Source organism: Dromaius novaehollandiae, chromosome 3, assembly GCF_036370855.1.
Source record: "Dromaius novaehollandiae isolate bDroNov1 chromosome 3, bDroNov1.hap1, whole genome shotgun sequence".
NCBI classification, from domain to species: domain Eukaryota; kingdom Metazoa; phylum Chordata; class Aves; order Casuariiformes; family Dromaiidae; genus Dromaius; species Dromaius novaehollandiae.
Window position 1 is genome coordinate 35,693,898 of NC_088100.1, and position 17,404 is coordinate 35,711,301.

Genomic DNA, 17,404 nt, shown 5'->3' on the forward strand with positions numbered 1-17,404 from the left:
GTTATTAATACATCACTTTTCATAAATGCTAAATGCACTTAACTAAAGTGAAAAAATAACAAATACATTGTGAAACATTTGTACTGCACTATGTTGTTTTCTACAATATTACATAACTGGAGAAAGAGATTTCATCTTATCTAGTACGTGCTATGTATTCACATGACATTACAAAAATATAGGAAAGGCACTAGGCAACTATTCCTTTTAAAATACAGGTAAAAGAGAAATTCTGAGAGTTGCTAGAGAAATTATTGTCCGGGAGTACTTTCAAGCAGTAACAAAAGATTCTGCAGTTGTATGTATTATCAGTCAAAAGCTCCCTGCATTTTATCAGACTAGCAACTGGTGTCTTTGCTGTTCTATCCGTTCTGGTAATTGAGGTAGCAAATCAAGTCCTACATACTTATTGAGGAGAATGTATATATGGAACACTTCTAGGAAACAGCTGATCAAAAATGAAAATGTAAATATGAAGTTTCCCTATTTTTTTTACTTTAAGTTTATGGCTAGCAGAGATCTCCAGTCATCTGAATGTGAATTTTGATCAGACAATTCCCTTCTTTTCAGAGAGATCCTGACAAAATTTGATTATGTGAACCTTTCAGATTAAGGCAAAAGCTGTCCCTACCACTTTATATCAGATCCTGTACCTGGGCAGAACACAAATCAACTTCTTTGCCACATCAAGATAAAAAACATTTATGGATGTACCTATGTACATTTATTAGTTTATAAAAAGATTAATCTTATTAATTACAGACAAATTACCCATCTTTTTCCTTCTTCTGTCTTCATTCCATCACAGAAGAAAGGGTGTGATAATGGATTGCAAAAGAAAGAAAAAACAGAGATTCATGTATACTGGCAAACCATGCAGTCGTACATCAAAAATGCCATGACATTTTATCTTCTACCTGTTCTCTGTAGTCTTTATCTCAGTGTGAAAATTACAGCCTACTCCCCATCATTACACTGTTCCTCTTCCAAACAATGGAAATCTTCATGAGTGGGAAAACACAAATTTTATTTTACCTTGATAGCTTGAAAGATTTGCTTTCATACTTCCAATACAAATGATGCAATTGGAGGTACTGTCATCACTATTCTATATTTTTACAGTGGTAATGAACACCTATGATGACAGTGGCAACTATTACTGTTACCGTACTTGGTGCCTACTCAGATCCTAGTCACAGGGTAACTTGACCTATTAACTGCCTCTGGATGACATGCCTGTAGTGACCTTCTGTAATACAATGCTGCATAATGCCCTGTTATCTTTATTTCCCTGATGAATTCTCTGGCACATCTCTAATATTGTCCTTCTGTATTGCCTCATGGCAAATTCTGCTAACAAATGTACCAAAACAGGCAAAGGAGAATAAACAGAAACATATCTAAGCCTGTTTTTGCTGTTGGGAAGCAATCCTTGTCTTCTACATTGATGAATGTACTTTCTCATCAGTGTCTGAGACTTAAGACCAAGATACTAAACAAAAATTGATCCCAGATCTCTTGGAGTCACAACTGAAGGAGGTTACTTAGTGTAAGCTGTGACTGCAAGACGTCGCTACGGATTTTCTCTGCTTCTTCTGTAGTAGTCAGCTTTTGCTTTTCTTCCTTTCACCGTCTATCAAAATGTTAAACAACTCACTTTCACTCTGTTTTGTTCTTATCTCTCCCTTTCCCCAGTAATTTTGCAGAGAGAAAAGTTGTGAAAAGTAAGCTCTCGTCTAAAATTACACTGTGATATTATTCTTCAACATGTACTAAATATTAATAGAACTGAATCGCCATCATGCTGTGACAAAAGCCCACATGAATTTATTTCTCTTCTTGCTCTTTCTCCCCTTTCAGTTTTTGTTTGTTATTACTATTTGTAATTTTGTTTTCCCTAGACTCTTCACATATCACATGCTCTTATCTATGGAATCAACCATATGAAATATGCATTTTTTGAAAAAACTGTAGATTCTCTCTTAAAACAATACATAATAGCTTTTATTAGCAGTAAACATATAAGGAAGTTAAAAATATAAGAAGGGCAAGACAGAAGAGGAATTTATTCAAAAGTAAAGAATCTGAATGGTTTGAAGTACCTGGAAGAAGCCTGTTGCAAAAATTTTGCATGTGTGAATGTCTCATATCCTCCTGTAACGTACTCTTGCCAAAGCACCTTCACTGTGCTCTACAAAGTGCACAGGATCCACACACACAGAAGTACCCACCCAAATCATTCATGCTCTTAACCCTCTTTGCGTTAAGTCATTTAAGAAATTTCTTATTTCAATGCTGCTAGCAAACAAATGATTTGAAAACATTAATAAGTCACCTGAAACAGTATTTCTAATTTTCTTGGGGAACCAGAACTACTTCTCCTGCTTAATAATTCAAAGGCTTATACCCTCACTTGAGATGTGTTTGCACTTCTCTTCATATTTTCTCTGTATTGTTCCAAGAGAACTAATTTCTATTTATAGCAATACATGCTCCACTATTAATAGATCTCTTGATATTGGAGGAGAGAAGGGAGATGAGAATCCTAGAAGCCAATAGAAAAATGAGTCCCATTTTCTTACTTACTTAAATCCTAATACATGGATTTCTTTGAATCCTGGAAGTTTCTCAAATATTTTTTGCATCTACAAAAAAATAAAAGCTCATTAATTCAATGCAAGTTCTGCTGCTAAGTGATTTATTTAAATGCAAATATCTGCTGCCAAAGAGCAAAAGGACAGTTAGTTACCTAGACCACATTTTTCATATTTCAGTAAAAGCTTTAGGAAACTGTGTCAACTGCCCTTTTTGTGGTATTATCATTGCTCAACTTACACTATTTCATTTTGCATATGCTATCTGTATTACCGGTTAATAGGCAAAATGAAATACAAACTACAGCTTTAGTTCATAATAGAGCAAGTCAAATTGTATTAATTGAATCAAATGTTTTTCTCATTTTCACAAGTTTTGGTTCATGAATTACTTTGTAATTCACCTTAACTGTAAATTATTATTTAAAAATATTAACCAAATGCAGATGGATTTAGATTACTTGTGAAGTTATTTATGAATTAAACATTTTAACTGTCTTGTACAAACAGTCACTTCATATATTTTTAATTCTAATGCAAGTAATTGCACAGTTAGAACTTTTTAAATAGAAAAGCTGATATGAAGCACAAATAATGAACAGAAAATGTGAATTTTGTATGCATTTTTCAGACTTCAGCGGGTAAGTATTTTTATTAGCACCTCCAGCACTAACAACATATGGAGATCCAGCAGACTGATAGACACAAATTGATCTCTTTGAACTGTAGTAACATTTATACAGCTAAGTCAAATGAAATATTTCATGTACTTCTAGTATGTCAGAGGAAAGGTGTTTTTTTTAAAAACGCACAGTTCCTCTCTAATTAACTTCCTGGTCCTGCTAAGTACCAGGCAGCACATCCCCCAGGCCTCTCATCTGCTAGTAAAGTCTGTGGAGTAGAGGGAAGTCAGCACTTGAAAAGAAGTGAAAAAGCCTTTTGAAGAATCAGGTCCTTTTAATTCTATATATCACTTAAAAAGTATGAACAAATGCAGAGGTCTTTCCTCCTTCTCAGTTGTATGAATCTGTACAAACAGCATAAATTTAAAATTCATCCATTCATAAGAGTTTGTCCGAACTGGTAGGCAGTCAGAACCAGGTTAGCTGTTTCAGTAGTATTGGAAATGGTTGGTAACTCCAAGGAAGGTGAGAAAGGAATATCTATAAAGCCCTCTAGTGTGCAGAGATTTTCACTTTTTCCACTCCTCCTTTCTTGAGTCTTCGAAAGAACCAAGGTGCTATGTTTTATTGGTTGTTGCTTAATGCCTGTTCTCTTCTGGGTTCCACCAATGGTTGAGAGAGTTTCAGATTTGTTCTCCCTGTGTTAAAATGGCATCTTAGAGTTTGGGTATTACATATCCCTATGAACACAGATGTTCTTTGTTAGGTGTCAGAATGATTGCTAGGTAACTTCCACAACTTTCTTTGTGTCTCTAATATTACCTAAGTGAAGTACCACAGGATCAGTGTATTATCACAGTTCCAGATATCAGCTACACAGTATCTGCCTAGGTGTCTTTTTCTTCATAGCAAGCAGCAGAGAAGCTAATGTCTAGGGCAGAAAATGGAGTATCATCTAAACTCCCTTTTACCATCTCTCACAAGAGGAAAGTAAGACAGGAACTGAGGTGACTGCTTCATTTTTGGGCTTGGTTTGAGTTAGTAAAAGTGGGGCAGAATTAATAATTAGACTGCAGGAAGATTTTTCATAGTATTCAGGGCAATAATACTGAAGAAAACAGAGGTTAAGGGCCTAAATATCAGTAAAATCTGTGTCAGTAGGATAAAATTCATTTTCTTAAACATAGGCCAGTAGTATTGTTTTAGATTCCCCAAGGTTTTCTGCTCAGCTGCTGCTCTTGTATTCGAAAGCCCTGTGCAGATAGTTGGATCCCTCAAGCACCTAAAATGGCAACAGATGTGGATGGTGACGACACTGAATCTGTTTTTAGATATATTCTGCCAGTTTCTTCCTGGTTCACTTTATACCATATTAAACAATGCTTTCTTTTAACAGTATGCACACATGCAGCTTAACATTTCCTACTTTTGCCAAATGAAACTCAATTCACTGAGTAGCATAAGCAACTGAATGTGTATTCCATTTTTCACGTGATTTTAAATAAATTCTGTAATATATGTGTCCTTCAGTACATTTACACTGCAAATGTCTGCTGTAACTCCTCTCTTTTGCCATGTCCTAGAATGAATTAGAAGCTGATAGGAGCTTGGAACCCCACAGTCCCAACCCTCATAAAGGGTTTTTTTGGAGTTTGTGCAGGAGTTCATATAGTTGGATGAGTTCTACATTCTGATTCTAACCTCCTCACCTCCACCCCTTCAGTGTACTTTGGAAGAAAGCACACCGGCTGTATTTCATGGTCTTGGGTTACAATTCATTTTATATTCAAATTTGCATGTCAAGAACAGCTTTGGACACTTTAAAGCGGACGGATAAAATTTCATGAAAATGAAAAATAGTTTAACAGTCAAGAAACTTCCAATTTTTTGCCTCTTATATTCCTCATATATACTATAGGAACTTGTTAAAACAGAGTAGTGAAATAACTCAAAAGTCAGATTGCTGAATTACAAAATTCTACGTGTAGCAAACAAAGCCTGCAGGCAGTTCTGTGCTCTGCGTGAGAATAATCCTGGAAACCTGCAGAGGACCCATTTTTTGTCAGCTCTGCCAACACTTCCATCATTTCTCTATGCATAGCTGAAACTGAACCAGAATAGTAAAATAGCTTGTACTAAGAAGTACCTGTGAAACTGATGAGGAGCTTTAGTTAATTTTACTGAGCAAACCTTTTGGGAATCTTAGCTTATTAATTGTTATCTATTAAACTGGTAATTGGAACATTCAGTTAACATTATTAATTACATAGAAACACCACAGATGTTACAGGTCTTGAAGTAACTATGGTAATGCACAACAAAATGACCTGGAAATTGTTCTCTGTTTTCAAATCTGTTGGCTGCTGCCTTTGAAGGATAGTTCAGACAACAATAGCTCATTTCTTTCATTTGTATTACATTTCTCATTAGGTTTATTGTAGAAATTAATATACATCAAAGTACTGTCCATTCCTTCCTCATTAGGCCCAAACGATGTTTCTAAAGCTACAGGAGGACTAATACTCTGTTCACCAGTTATCTGAGGCTTTACTGTTGAAAAAGATGTTGGCTTGTTAGCTTGGTAGCTGAACAGATGTCCTACACAGGAGGAAAAGATGGCTACACCTGAAGGAAAGCTGAAGACAATACGAATTATCTGATTTAAATGAGGACAGTAATCTAGATTCTAGTTCTATTTCATGGTGGAAGTCCCAGTGATGGCAGGCACTACGCAAACATGAAGTACGAAAGAGTGACCCAACTTTGTGCTTTTGAACAAAAAATGCAAGGCTTTAGTACACACTGTAATAGTTGTTATTCCTGTGGAACAATGATGATTTATGAACATCCAAAGATACACTCCACTGTGAGTTTATGAAGTTACATCATTTCACCAGTGCCCCTCTGCCCTGTGCTGCTATGATATAAATAATACTCCTAATCTTTCCTTGTGTAGTGCAATGGCTTATACTTTCTACTGCCATCTTGTCTATAATCATTCTTGTGATACTCACATTGTACTTTCCTGAAGTTCTAATGACATCTTGAATTAGTGCAGACAGCTGGCAATGTCAGAGTTGGCTAGTTAGGCTACTAGCTTCTGTTACTGTTCCTCGGTGACCAGCAGTGACCAATTCACTAGAAGCCTGCAAACCGGCATTTTAATAGGCCAACACGCTGCAGTGTGATACCTAGTTAGGGATAGTTGCCAAAGCACCTTCATTTCACTGTTGTGAGCACATTGCTATAGTTTCTTATTATGAGTCTGTCAAAGTGTACAAAGAATTTAGTCAGCCTCCTTACCTGTAGCTGAAATTTGGCAGCAAGTTGACGGTACTGTGGGGAGTTGGGATCATTAAGCTCAGCTGTATACTCCTGATCAGTGAGAGTGACACTGAATTCTACCATTTGCTCCACTGGCAGCTCTGGAACTGCATTTGTTCCCAACTCCTGGGAAGAAAGGCAAAAGAAAAAAAGAGGAGAAATAGTACTAAGTGATTTTTTCCCAAACTTCAATATTTAATAGGCTCCTTTTTAAGCCCTTCCCCAAAATGACTTTCTGAACTCCATCCTGCAAAGAGTAAGGACTCCTAACCACATCTGTTGGCTTAATTCTTCTGCCTTTATAAACAAGTTTTTATTACTGTGACTTGACAGTTGCCTTTGATACGCATAAACGAGGGTGATAAAGAGAAATTAGCCATTTGTTGCAGAGTGAGTATTGCAAAAAGTTCTCGTTTCCACCATGACTAAAGTGATACAGCTTTAATTGCCACTTTGGAGGAAGGTTTGTGGCATCAAGGAGAGGGACAAGCAAATGCTAAAAGCTGGTTGGTATGCTACCCTCACAACACCTTTAGTCCATCAGAGGAGATTGCCAGATTGTCTGATGCTGCTCCATGTTTAGACATTTGCAGTTTTTTTTTGTTTTGTTTTGCTTTTTTCTGGTGAAAAAGTAGAATTGGTGCTACTTGTGTTACACCTTCCCTGTGCAGTTGAATTTACTGTTATTAAAAGCACTCTTTGTTTACTGCTTCCTAACATTATTTGCAATTTTGGCCTACACTTTCTAATTTTTTCCTTTAATAATGTTAATCTGCACAAGACGTCATTTACAGGCTACTATGTGCTTCTCACAAGAAGGAAAGCCACTTTGGGTGCATTCACAAATGTTTCCTAACTCATCCCAGATAAAATATTACACTTTTGTTAATTTTAAGATCAGGAGAACTCTCCTACTCCTTATCCACAAGCAAAACTGAGCTTCAGATTTTAAGTCTTGGAATGCAAGTACCCGAAAAGGTGATACAGATGGGCCATATAGGAAACTCCTACTTTTTGTCAGTCTCTCAGTCCTTTATAACTCGTTACTAATGTGAACACATATCATGCCTTCCTTCCATTGCCAACCCACTTTATTACAAAATCTTTCATTTTTTTCTGAATAAAACCTTTCAGGGTTCTACTATGTTTGCCTGTCAAAAATACAAAGGACCTAGAACAAGTTTTTCTTTACTGCATTTATCCCATAAATATTGCATACTTAATACTTAAATATTCTGTGTTCTTTCGATACTTTTTTTTGACATTTTTATTTGCTCAAGGGCAATTTTACTCTCAGCCAGGCTTTTTAACAAACCAAAGAAACCCATCAACAAGAGCAAGTCAATGTTAAAGAAGAAATTGGCCCAAGAGAGGAGCAAGCTCATCACCTTTGAATCCAGCACAGGTGGGGTTTCCATTTCTGCTGTCAGGTGGGTTGGCACTGTGCCGCTGGAGCTATCTGCCCCTTACCTAACATTTAGGTTTTGCTACTTCCAAGAAAAAGCAGAACAAGAAATGGACCCTATTATGAGCCAGGGGCTAAGAGAGAGAATCTCAATGTAATAAAAAATAAGCAAAACGGGAATGAATACTTTTTGCACCCATCCATTCTGCATGACTCAGCTGTGCTAAATTGTTACTCAGGATGCCTCCATTTTAGACAAGTACGTCTTGTGGCATACATAAAAATAACTTTGAGTGGCTCACCAGTCAGAGAAAGAGCATGCTGTGCTGTTCTACTATAAAAACACATGATCAAGGTATACATACTACACATAGAGCTGCTGTAAGACTTTTGAAATCCCTTTAGGGAGCTGGCTACCAGGGACCGAGACAATAAAGAATATGGAGAGGAAGAAAGGGGGAACTAATTAATGCCAGTTTCTTGGTCCATCTCAAACTTATCACAAATAACAGATCTTAAACCCATTTTTTTTCTTCCTCATACTTGTATCTGCTGTTCCCCTCCCACAGCCATGATACAGGTAAGGAACACACAGGCAAGGTCATTAGATGATTCTGTTTCTTTAGATCCTGAGGATGTATTTATTTAGGACAGTAAAAATAATATTTATCTGGAATTGGTCATGTCAGTCCTATGCCAGAGCTGAGAAGCAGCTGTGTCTCAGCCCTTCAGCTTTCCTCCCAGTGGAGGAAGGTAGAGGCGCCGCTGCAAAAGCCTCTGATGCCCTGCAGCTGCTGCCGCCCTCAGGGCTTTTCCAGAAGGTTCCGTGGAGGCTGCGCAGCCGCTCGCGACGGGGCAGGCGTGAGGGGGCTGCCTCGGCGCAGCAGCCCGGGCCAGGCAAGTCACGGCCCTTCTGCGAGCGCCAGCGGACGTGACCTGTGGCGCGTGAGGGCGGTTGTGAACCTGCACGGGGAAGGGGTGGCCCCCAGCACCGCCCTGCTGCCTCAGGACACGCTGGTGGAGGAGATCCGCCGCGGGGCTGGCTGACTAGACAGGAAGGAGGCGAGAAGGTCTGGTCCTATCCACTATGTTGCGGAAAGCTCAAAAAGTATGCATTTTTATTGTGTTTTATCGCGTTTTACTGTGAAAAGCAAGGTTACAAGAAACGTTATTCGTGACTGCAGTGTAGAATGGATGCTAATTAAAACCCTTCAATCCTAGCAGCAGTAACAGTGGAGTTCTAATGGCTGTGAGCTGCAGAGCTTACAAGGTTTCCCCCACCCTCCTCTTTTTTGCTAGCTGAGCTCCAAAAAACAGAGGTGAACAAATAAGTGGGATGGGAACATAGGCTGTCCTCACCTTCACAGGAGTCTTTGTGTCATTGACGATTTCGTTGAGCAGCGTACCGTTAGGCACTGGTGCGTATGGAGAGAGGGGTGCGCTGGGCGAACCTGGGAAAGTTTAAAATAAAATCAAGCAAGAACAGGGATGCGCATCAAAGACAGGCAAAAATCTCCTTTTTCTGTCGCTCAGCTGCCAGCTTGCAGGAAAAGCTTTCCTAAAGGAGGGTGTGTTTGGGTGTAAGTCTGTGCTACTTAAAGGTGGTCATGACTCAGGTTGTGAGTAAAGCTGCTACTTTTTATGTAACAGATGGCCTTTCTTTCGTGGTCAAAACATGAGTAGAGTTGCATGTTTGTGACTGAAAGCAAAATAGAACTGTCTGTGTGTGAGTGAAGTTATGTGAATTAAATACTATACATGAGCATTTCCTGTTACATTGAAGTATATTTAACTGAATGTGTCTGCTTGATTTTGGTAGCTGAGATGTTTGTCTCTATGATGGACACCCTTCTTTAGGGCTTCAATTCAAAGTAATGAGGCTTTGAGGAAGACTCTGAATTTTCCAGCTGCAGGCAAATATACCATGCTGGAAGTCACTGCCAGTAAGGTTCTGTGATATACAGCCCTCAAAAATATGTTTGCAGGATGTTTTCTCATTGAACCAAGCTGGTCATATTTACAGATTCTTATGACTGCATGATTTTCTAGCACTATTCTAAAGAACTATGGTATACAACAGCATTGATATATCTAGACTGGATAAACTACTGATCTTAAATTAATGTCATGGCATCAATGTGGCTTTGTGGCTATAGTTCATTATTTTCATCTGTTTTCTTATTTTGGCTAACGAAATGCAGCAGCTGACAGTCTAGATGTTATTTCATAACTGAAGCAAAATTAGCTTTACTCACTGCACTTGAAACAAAACATAGTTCATAAAATGCATTTCAGGTTTGTTTCACAGTCCTGAAATGCTACATTTGCATAGCGGACATACTATAGAAAAGTCGAAAAGTGCTTTTTGTACATCATCTTGTCAAAGCAATTTTTATTGCACTTCACTGAACTTGTCATGCTTCTATTGCATTCATTAAATTACAGCCCTCTAAGATCTAAAGTCGCTGGCTTTCGCAAGTCTATTTAAGGGGCAAACTCAGAGCAAGCAGTTTTCATTTTACCTGTAGAAATGGAAGGAATGTCTTCCAGCTTTTTGCCACCTGTTTTCTCTGTGGATATTTCATCTTTCCTATCAATCAAATAGAAATGAGTGATTTAATGATCAACACCAATGCTTTACTGGCAATGGCAAAGATGTAACAAAATGTAGAAATCACTCCTATATTAAGTGCATTTTTAAATGAAATTTAAAATTATTCTTATAATTACTTATTTCTAATGAAATATTTTGATAACCTGGTCAAATATGCCAGTGGAACAGTAGATCCTGTTTTATATTCTACAGTTTATAAAATACTTGCTTCTTTCCCTTCAGCACGACGCTTGTTCTCCTCCACCGAGGAGCTGTCTGACTGTCCCTCCTGTCAGTTCATGAGGTTTCACGTGTGATTTTTCTTTGAGCAGACAGATGGGGTCATACAGAGGGAAATGTAATAGTATTGTCAATGCACAGACTATACAGCAGGGCTTGCTTTTTCTATCTTTGAAGTTAACCAGTAGTTGACCACTGACTAAAATGGGAGCAAGCTTACTTGTAACTTATCTAAATTAAGTATTCCCTCTTTTGCTGTACCTCATGCTATCAGGATAGTTCAGTGAGGGCTTTGGGCTTCTTATCTTTCAATTTTGGAGCCTCTGGATTCTTCCAGGGCATTTCATGGTTTGCTGTGAGGAGAGAATGGAAGGAGTTACTGTTTGGTTGTCAGTCTGCATTAGAATATCATTGGGCCGCTTCCAACTAAGGATAGTTTCAAATTAGATTTCTGGATCAAGATCATTATGAATTGTAGGAATTTTTAGATTTGGATATGGTTATAATATTCATGGACTAAAGCCTACCATGGGCCCTATGGCAGGTACTTGAGAACTCAAGAATATGGTGTGTGTGATACACAGGTTGTCTGCCTTGCTTCACAGCATTAGTTTTTGTACTGTTATTAATTATTTTGGTTGCAAGTTTTACAGATATGTGCTGATGAATAAATTTTGGAAGTGAGAGCATTAACTTGCCTGATGAGCAGAGGTGGTGTATGTATGTATGCATGCACATTTTATAATAAATGGGTTAAAGATTTCCATAAGACTATAGAATAATTTCTGCTGTAAAACGTAGTTTTTATTCATTTGTAGCTTTTGGAAACATTCAGATTCTTAGATAAGGATTTTGAAAGTTATATTTTGAGATTTTCCTTTCCTGAAAGTTGAGAAGAAGAATTTCAGATGATTTGGATTCTAAGTAGAAAAAAAACATTACAGCATAAAAATAAAAAAGTGCTATCATTGAAATAAATGAGGATAGAATTTCTTAAAATTTCTATAGAAATATCTATTATTAAGGCAATGCATGAGACTAGGAGTCTTTGTGAAGACTGATCTAAGTGAAAGAATTCAGGGTACTGCAAATGCATGGTGTGGTGGCCTCATTTATCACTATGGAGCTCATACAATGTACACAGAAAAAGAGGGTTGGGCTGCATTTGTGTACAGAACCAACCTTGCTTTTTGGTAACATATCTAAAGAATATGGGCAATGCCTGACTTACCTCCTACTCTAGGTATTTTGTGTGGTTAGAACTAAATTACCTTAGAACTAAATTACCATTTGTAATGTTTCCAAATTTGTTGGGCAGTTGTGCGTAGGTAGCATTTTTAATTGTGAGACTGACCTCTTCACGTGACATCTACGGAAGATACAGCACAACCTGTTTACCCAAACTACACAGTAGTGATGACAAATTCCAACAATGCATAACATGGCTGCCTACATCTCCAGCTAAACTATGAATATGATTTACTTCATCCTCTGAATTGTGCCTAGGGAAAGCTATACTGTTCACAAAGAGCATAAAAACTCTGAAATCAGTCACTTACTGCCTCGCTGCTGCTGTTTGCACTAGACTGAGTGAAAAAAACTCCCTTTGGACTTCAAGGGGAGTTTAATTAGGCCCTACATTATTAAAAATACATTTCTTGGAAAGAAGAACACTCAAAGCTCCAATATTTTAATCAATAAAGATACATAAGACCTCTGTGATCCTGAGACAGTAGAATATAAGAATGGAAGGAATTGTTTGCTACATCTGAAAATCTATGAAAATTTGAAGGAAAAATAATACATTAATTTGAGAAACAGTGGACAACTGCGGCTGTAGTGTGATATTTACATGCAGAGAGACAGCGTTTGGTTTTACAACTTTAATCCTGCCATTCTCAGACTTGTGAGGATTGGGAGAAGCATAGTGTGTGGTTTCCCCCCCCCCCCCCCCCCAAGAGAGTATTTACAGAATAAAGCAGCACATTAATTAACACTAGTCTAACCTGTAAAAATACAGGGAAAAGCTGAAATGAAGACATAGAGTTGTCATATTATTGCTCAATGCAACCTCCAAGATAAACTTTTTTTTCATCTCTCTGACTTTCCTTTTGAGGAGAATTACAGTCAATGGGTAAGCTTTAATCACACGCCTGTGTTAGTCTAAGAGGACATTCTGTCTCAAAGTAGACAGGCAACTCAAACATTTGGGCAACTTTCATTATTTGTGATTCAGTTACTTTGTACTACAGTTTGTACAGTATACACATCTCTCACAGGACACACCAAATACACTACAGTGCTATCTGTGCATATACTGACATCCACACACATCTACACGTAACTTTTTCAAAAATAGGTAGCATCAAGCAGCAAGATTTCTACTTCTGCTTTACTTACCTTTCCTGGAAGGTTCTATGTTTTACTCGCTGCAAAAAGATTAAGAAAAAGAGCATTTTACTAGTGGGTGTAGCCAACAATATAACAGAAGTCTGTTAGCCCTTTGTTTATAGTACTTTTATGTTCTCCTCCTAACACATGTCCCCTTCTCTTCCTGAACAATACTTTGCCTTCATATGTACAGGTGGGGAGGCACTTGGAAATCTTCCCTAGTTTCTAAACAAATGTCAGTAATTCTTACCCGTTGGATTATTTCCAGATGCTCTTGGGAATTGCTGAAATTTTTGCCTATGTCGAATATGCAGAAGGTTTCCCTCTGGCAGGCAGTAACCCAGTTCTGATATTCAGAAGTATCAGGGATCCGATCCAGAAAAATACGAAAGGCTTCCCATACAGCTTCCTGGCAGACTGAGCAAGAAGAAGTGAGCTAGGGATGGATGCTTTGTACCAAAAAATAAAACTTTAAGGCCATTTTAAAAGGACTTGAGAGTTACACATTTTATTGTAGCTCGTAAACCCAACTTCTTTAAGTCTTTTAGGTATTTTTTGAGTTGACAGTCATTTGCCTTTATGTCAAAGGTTTAGTTTTCTCTGAGTTAAGATGAGGGAAGTCAGCAAGCCTTAAAGGAGAGATTAATTTGGCCCATCATCAGCATTATTAATAAGGAGCCAACATAAATCGCTTCCTTCATTTCAAAGGCCCATACACTGAATGTTCTTGTAATGAGAGCAAACAGGGAGGTAAAGAAAATCATCTAACCATTTTAATACTCAATCATAATTTTAACTGTATACTAAGATTTTATACATTAGAAATGATTTACCAGGCATAGAACAAGCTAAACAGAACATGCTTATGATTTTGGTATTTCCCACTCATATAATAAAATACTTTTAATGGAAGACATTTTTTTAAAATGCAGCAGGCCAAAGTGCTTTGCTAACATTCTGAATTTTAAGTGTATTTAGTCTTTTAAAAGCCTTAAAGATTTTTTGCAGCAGCAATTTGACATATAAAACTATATATTTTTTCCTGTTTCTTTAAGCATCTCTGGGAAAATTGAATGCCTTAGTATAGGTAAAGCTCCTTTGGAAAGAACACAGTTTCCTTTCTCCCCTACAAGTGTACACACTCATTTATTCAATATTAAATATGTTCTCCACAGTGATGAATCACCCTGTTGAATGCCAAGCTACATCAGGCAAGATTAACAGGTACTGTAGCTATGGAGAGAACAGCAGTATTCTAAATCATTTAAGGAAATGAAAATGAACACAGATAGAGTATGACAGTGGAAGAGATTTGGAAAAGCTCTAAGGGATTTTAATTTAGTGGATGCAAACTGGCTCCAGATGTTAATTATGTGAGATGATGTAAAACATACATAAATATCTAGTAATGGTTACTAGTATTCATACATATCCCACTGCCTCACTCCTTATGCAAGAAAGCTGTAAAGTTTAGCTGTAGTGTGTTACAAACATGTTTACATAAAACAGCTGCTCAGAGGTACTTTATAAGGTCTATTTTCCTTTAATTTTTCTGAGAACACAGCTTCTAGGTGTCTCTGCAGTAGGGAGTTTTTGCAAGTCACAGAAGGCGATGTGGAACAGGGCAGGTGGGGCTCCGCTTCCGAGTGCACTTTTACAAACACCTTGCTGAAGTCTCCTCTTTTTTGTAAACTGAAACCATTTCTAATTCTAAAAGATTCTGGAAGATAGGGAGTAGCTGGCTGGAGATCCCTAGATCAGTTTATCTGATTAATTCTACTGATATGTCTTTGGATGCCTGTCCAGATACCAGCCCTTCCCTGCACCGAAAATGTTTGAGTTTCACCTAATTTACTTTGCACAGCCTTGAACTAAATATACAATGAATCCTGGCTGTACTTGGGTTGTGTCTGAAATCACTGAGTGCTGCAGAGATCCTCAGGCTAGCATAGACTCTAGCCAGGAAATGCCGTTCTGTGTGGACTTTCCTGCTTATGTGCAGAAATATACACTTAGCTGCAGGACCTGTAAATTTGGCTGTTGTAGGATAACAAACATGGCTCCGTGGCTGTTAGAACACATCTGTTTTGGACAGAATCAGTTCCGTTTATCTTCAAGCCTGGTGTGAAAGAATTTGTCTTTGCTAATGATGGCTGTGGTGATTAAATTTTAAAGGCTTCTCTATCAGCTCTAATGTTGCTTGTAATACAAACTAGTTCTCGGATTTCTGAGCCCAACAGTTTGACAATGTTGTTTTTCCTTACTGAAGTCTCTAGTTCCCCATTAATGGATGAAAGCTTCTGTCATTACTTGTTGATTCTTCTGTTTGGTATTTTTAGTGTCAAGAAAGCTAGCTGGAACTTTGGCTTTGTTAAAGAATGATGCTCACTCACTCAAAATGAAAGAAAAGACTTCAAAATGTTCTTTCAAGTTAAAATGCTTTTAGAGAAGGAGATTTTCAAACATAATAGAAAAATAATTTTAGCAAAAAAATTTCGAGCAATTTAAACGCTGTTGCATTTAGCACTTTGCATAGTTAGTTACTGCAAGATGGGATGTTTGTTTTCAGTACTGGATATCTGCTCTCATTTAGGGTAATATAATTATCTACATTATCTAAAATATCACTGTTTGAAATTAATGCAATCGGTGTTAGGAATGGGTATTCTCCGAACTTGCTGTAGGGATATACTCACACAACTGTGTCAGGGCACCTCAATAATAGCTTGGGAACCACCTGCCCTCCCATTAGAGCAGCTGTTTGTAGAGCATCGGTGGCCTTATTATTAAAAAGGAACAGGCTGTCTTTTGGGAGAACTTGTTCATAATGACCTAGCAGTTAGGGCTACTTTCTGTCGTCGTTCTCTCATTTATTACTTAGTCTCTTGTTTTTCTGAGCAGTACCTGCTGAACAAAGGTACAATATCTGATGAAAAGCAATCCAATTATTATGGTTTAGATAAACGTGACACATGGCCAGCTGAGGACGTGTTGTAGCTGACTCCGTATGTGTCTCAGGTTGCCCCACTTGAGAGACTGTCTTTATGCTGAATTACGCTATGGTATATAATTTCGGAGTTGGTGTAGGGTCACAGTAGGCTCAGGTCATCCAACAGTAACTAGCCAGGCTCATATCTCAGCTGCTTTGTGTTGTGTACTCATTCCTGAAAGCATTTTAAGGTAAATTAAAGGTGGTAGAATATCAGAATTTTTGTGTAACTTCCCTTAGGAAACAGTAAAATTCTATAGAGGACAAAAGTGATCCATGGTGCCATTACAGTTTTAAATGTCTCATGGGACTTGGAGGGGTGGAAGTGGTCTCCTAGCCTTTAGATAAGGAAGAGGGAATGGATCTGAAGTTATGTCCACAAAAAAAAAAAAAAAAAAAAAAAAGAGAGAGAAGATGATTGTGCCACAGATATGCTATCTAGTGTAGGCCATAAGATTCCATCCAGTGTGACTACCACATTACCTTTTCACAAAGGTTTGTCTTGTGATTACTAGGCCCAGCTTCAAGGATAATGCTTGTGTCACCAAATTTTCACCTTTTTTTTTCTTTTTTTTTTTCCTCTGTCAAGTAGCTTAGTGTGCTAAGCTGGGAGGACATAGGTCTTGAGTTCTCATCTTTTCTTGAAGGAAAGATTTTTTTTTTTTTGAGTTTTTTCCAAGGACATTGTAAGGGGAAATGTGCAGCTATTCAAGGAAGCAGAAACACCTGTTTCTGGATGAATATCCAAATTATTCAGGTGCAGTCATCTGTTCTCTTGCTTCCTCTTTGGGAAGTAGCTGAGCTTCAGCTGGAGAACTGGATGACAGCTATACAGAAAAGTCTGTACATGTAGGACACTGCTGGGAAAGAGGGGCTGTAAGGTTAAACCTGCTCACACTAGAAGGCTTAGAGACCGCACTCTCCCACTCTGAACCAGTGTGTTGTTTTCCAAAAAAGGTAGTAGTAGCATCAGTATGAGTTTTAAATGAAAATGTCATAGTTGCAGTATTTTGATTTCAGGTTAAACGGTACCATCCTAGGAGAGCTTGTTTTAGGAGTCTAATTAATGTTTAGGAAAGGCTTTTTCAATCAGCTTCTTTGACACAAGTTTCTGAATTCTAATGCCCAACTTAGTTGGAACTTAGACCCTAACTAGAATCTGAATATGTTTGGATCGACAGGAGTAGCTACAGACATTGGTGTAGTCTGCCTATAGAAACTGGCTGCTACAGCAAAATTTTCCTG

The 17,404-nt window shown here is 37.9% G+C and overlaps 1 protein-coding gene across 1 annotated transcript in view; it reads right to left on the reverse strand.

The window, feature by feature from the left end:
- IMPG1 (interphotoreceptor matrix proteoglycan 1) overlaps positions 1 to 17,404 on the reverse strand; it is a 63,873-nt gene that overhangs the window by 32,266 nt on the left and 14,203 nt on the right. Inside the window, exons 3-9 of the mRNA XM_026102290.1 lie at positions 13,421 to 13,587; positions 13,180 to 13,208; positions 10,469 to 10,536; positions 9,306 to 9,397; positions 6,521 to 6,667; positions 2,587 to 2,645; positions 772 to 792 (exon numbers count right to left, since the gene is read on the reverse strand). Coding sequence (XP_025958075.1) covers positions 772 to 792; positions 2,587 to 2,645; positions 6,521 to 6,667; positions 9,306 to 9,397; positions 10,469 to 10,536; positions 13,180 to 13,208; positions 13,421 to 13,587 — 583 coding nt within the window. The remainder of the gene's footprint in view (positions 1 to 771; positions 793 to 2,586; positions 2,646 to 6,520; positions 6,668 to 9,305; positions 9,398 to 10,468; positions 10,537 to 13,179; positions 13,209 to 13,420; positions 13,588 to 17,404) is intronic.